Here is a 2,507-nt window from a genome sequence, read left to right on the forward strand (position 1 = left end):
CAGCATTGAAATATAACAATAAAAATATGAACAATCACAACTGTGTGTGTCCATTATTGTTGTTTGTAGTAATACAATACTACAGTAATAGTCATAAACCGGAAAAATAAAAAGCGGTGGGGAAACAACGTAGATAAATGAAACCAGCAGATGGCAGTAAATGCAACTTCACTGCCGTTATTACCAAAAGAAGAAGAAAGAAGTCGCAAACCGGACGTGACGCCCGATGTGTCACCGGAAGTGAATCGTGTTTGTAAACTGTCATGGCGGCGCTGCAGTATATTCCTCGGCTATGAAAAGAAAAACTGTTTTTTTTCCAATTAAAGAAAGTCGTTTTCAACCTGCACGGATCGTCACTGAACGAGTGACCGAACACCGTATAAACACCCGAGAGAAAAACGGATTGAGTTGAATAGCGAAGTCGCTGGATCTTCATTCATCATGAGGACAGTTCTGATGGTAGCAGAAAAACCTTCTCTGGCTCAGTCCATCGCCAAAATCCTCTCTAAAGGTCAGTCCATCTCCAAAATCCTTCCGAGATGTATATAGAAACGTCTCTAAATGTCACTGCTCGGTATCAGCACTGTTTCTCTTTGTAAAACCCTGCGAGTTCACTTAAATCTGCCTCATAACTGGTCTCCACGTTGAATTCAATGCTGACAGGTATTATGTGGGAGTTTCCACTGAATAGAATACTCAATGCATTGATTTCTAAACTTTATTAATCATGCTATATTATTATTATTGTTATTATTATTAATTTACCATCCTGTCTCTCAGGAATTCAAGGGTCATGCTCAGGGTTTCACTGTGGGATTTTCCAACTTCCCGATCCAAATCAGCTTTTTTACCTGTAGGCCATCAATCCATCTTCTCTATCCTGTACCGAGCCCAAAATCTGTCATTGTTTCGTTCAGGTTACATGCAGATGTTTTCCCCATTCTCAGGAATGTCAGTGAAAGTGTTTTACTGAATCCTTGAACTAGTTCAGACTTTATCTAAAACTTTTTTTTTTTGGTCCATTGTAAGGATTAGGAACATTGTTCCGACTCTCTCTGAGAATGACCAAAGTATACGACAAGTGTGATCACAGTGATTTCTAGCCTGATCCGGTCGGTGTGAAAGAAAATACCGGTGTATTTTGGACTCTCACCAATGCGACTGGTCCACACAGAGACACGGGAGTGAAGTGATTTCATGTAAAATGTCTTTATTTACTCTGATGAGACGCTTCCAAGTTTCAAGCACTCCGGAAAGCGACGTCGGTGGGTGAGGATGGGCGGTCTGGGGGCGACTCAGCTGTGCCGGGAGATGGCACATATACACGCCACGGTGATGAGCTCGAACTCCAGGGAGTAGCTGGCGGTGGGGAAGCAGGCGGGGTTCTTCTTCAGGACTGGCATCCTCAGGGACACGGGGATGGTCTCCATGCCGAAGGAGTTGTCCAGACCCCGGCAGGAGTGGCCCGTGTGGCAGCTGGCCTCGTGGATGACCTGAGGCACCCGGTTCAGGTCGATGTTCTCCCTGTTCGGAGGGCAGAGGTCATGTGTGTGTGGGGGGGGCGGGGTGGGTGGGGGGGGGTCGAGATACATGTACAAGATGCTCGCGTCAAGACAAACATGTCCCCCGAATAGATTGGAAGATGCACGGATGGATGGATTAATGGATAGACGGACACGGATGAGTTCGGAGACGTTGACGGGTGGGGGGGGGGGCACTCACACGTAGCTCCAGGTGGCGATGCTGCGCTCGTTGATGCGGCTGGGCAGGTTGACCAGCTGGCTATAGTAGTCCTGCAGGCTGTAGGTGCAGAAGGACTCGTCCACACACTGGCTGCTGAGCGGCATGGCCAGGCAGCGGTGGAGGGCCAGCAGGCACAGCACGAAGACACGCAGCAGCTGCAGGGCGGGACACGCGGCGTGAGCCAACATGGCGTGTCCCATATCTCAGTCGGATCACTATTTTTGAATTTTTCCCCGACACCTCAAAAGCTTTGCGGCGCTATAAAAAACTATGCAGGCTGCAGAAACGTGCATACAAATGCTGCCACGTTTCCTTTGACGTTGTCTTATTTTATGTTTTTTTTTCTTTTCTTTTTTCCCCCCAACCAATTCTCTTCATTCACTGAGGAGAGCCGTTCAACCGACATCAAGGCTAACCGAATCCATGCTCATATTTTCCAAAGCAAAATGTTATTTCACTGCAGAAACACTGAAGTTTCCAGAGTAAGAGTCTCATCACTGCCTTTACTGGAATTTAATCAAATTTTTATGCAATCCTATTGATGTTTATTGAGTTTTAATGTGTTTGATGTGATTATTTATCATTACAGGAGTTTTTATTCTGAAATTATTATTATAATTTTTTTTTTTTTTACAAATTTCACTATTTTATTAAGATCATTTGGGCTCAAAATTGTTTTACTCTAAACAGCCTTTCATGTTATTTTTATTTCCTTTACCAAATTATTGTTTTTTTTATCTTTAACTTTTGCCTCTTTAGCATTT

The 2,507-nt window shown here is 44.5% G+C and overlaps 2 protein-coding genes across 2 annotated transcripts in view; one reads left to right on the forward strand and one right to left on the reverse strand.

The window, feature by feature from the left end:
* Positions 1-313: 313 nt before the first annotated feature.
* top3b (DNA topoisomerase III beta) overlaps positions 314-2,507 on the forward strand; it is a gene marked incomplete at its 3' end in the record, with an annotated part of 10,417 nt that continues 8,223 nt past the window's right edge. The window contains exon 1 of the mRNA XM_080498782.1: positions 314-511. Coding sequence (XP_080354908.1) covers positions 442-511 — 70 coding nt within the window. The 5' untranslated portion in view covers positions 314-441. The remainder of the gene's footprint in view (positions 512-2,507) is intronic.
* Positions 1,296-1,943, reverse strand: LOC308132710 (interleukin-25; the record flags this gene model as incomplete). Its single annotated transcript, XM_080499891.1, has 2 exons — positions 1,296-1,524; positions 1,723-1,943. 2 exons carry the CDS (start codon positions 1,941-1,943, stop codon positions 1,296-1,298), a joined length of 450 nt encoding a protein of 149 aa, XP_080356017.1.

This window comes from Blennius ocellaris (assembly GCF_963422515.1).
Source record: "Blennius ocellaris genome assembly, chromosome: 7".
NCBI classification, from domain to species: domain Eukaryota; kingdom Metazoa; phylum Chordata; class Actinopteri; order Blenniiformes; family Blenniidae; genus Blennius; species Blennius ocellaris.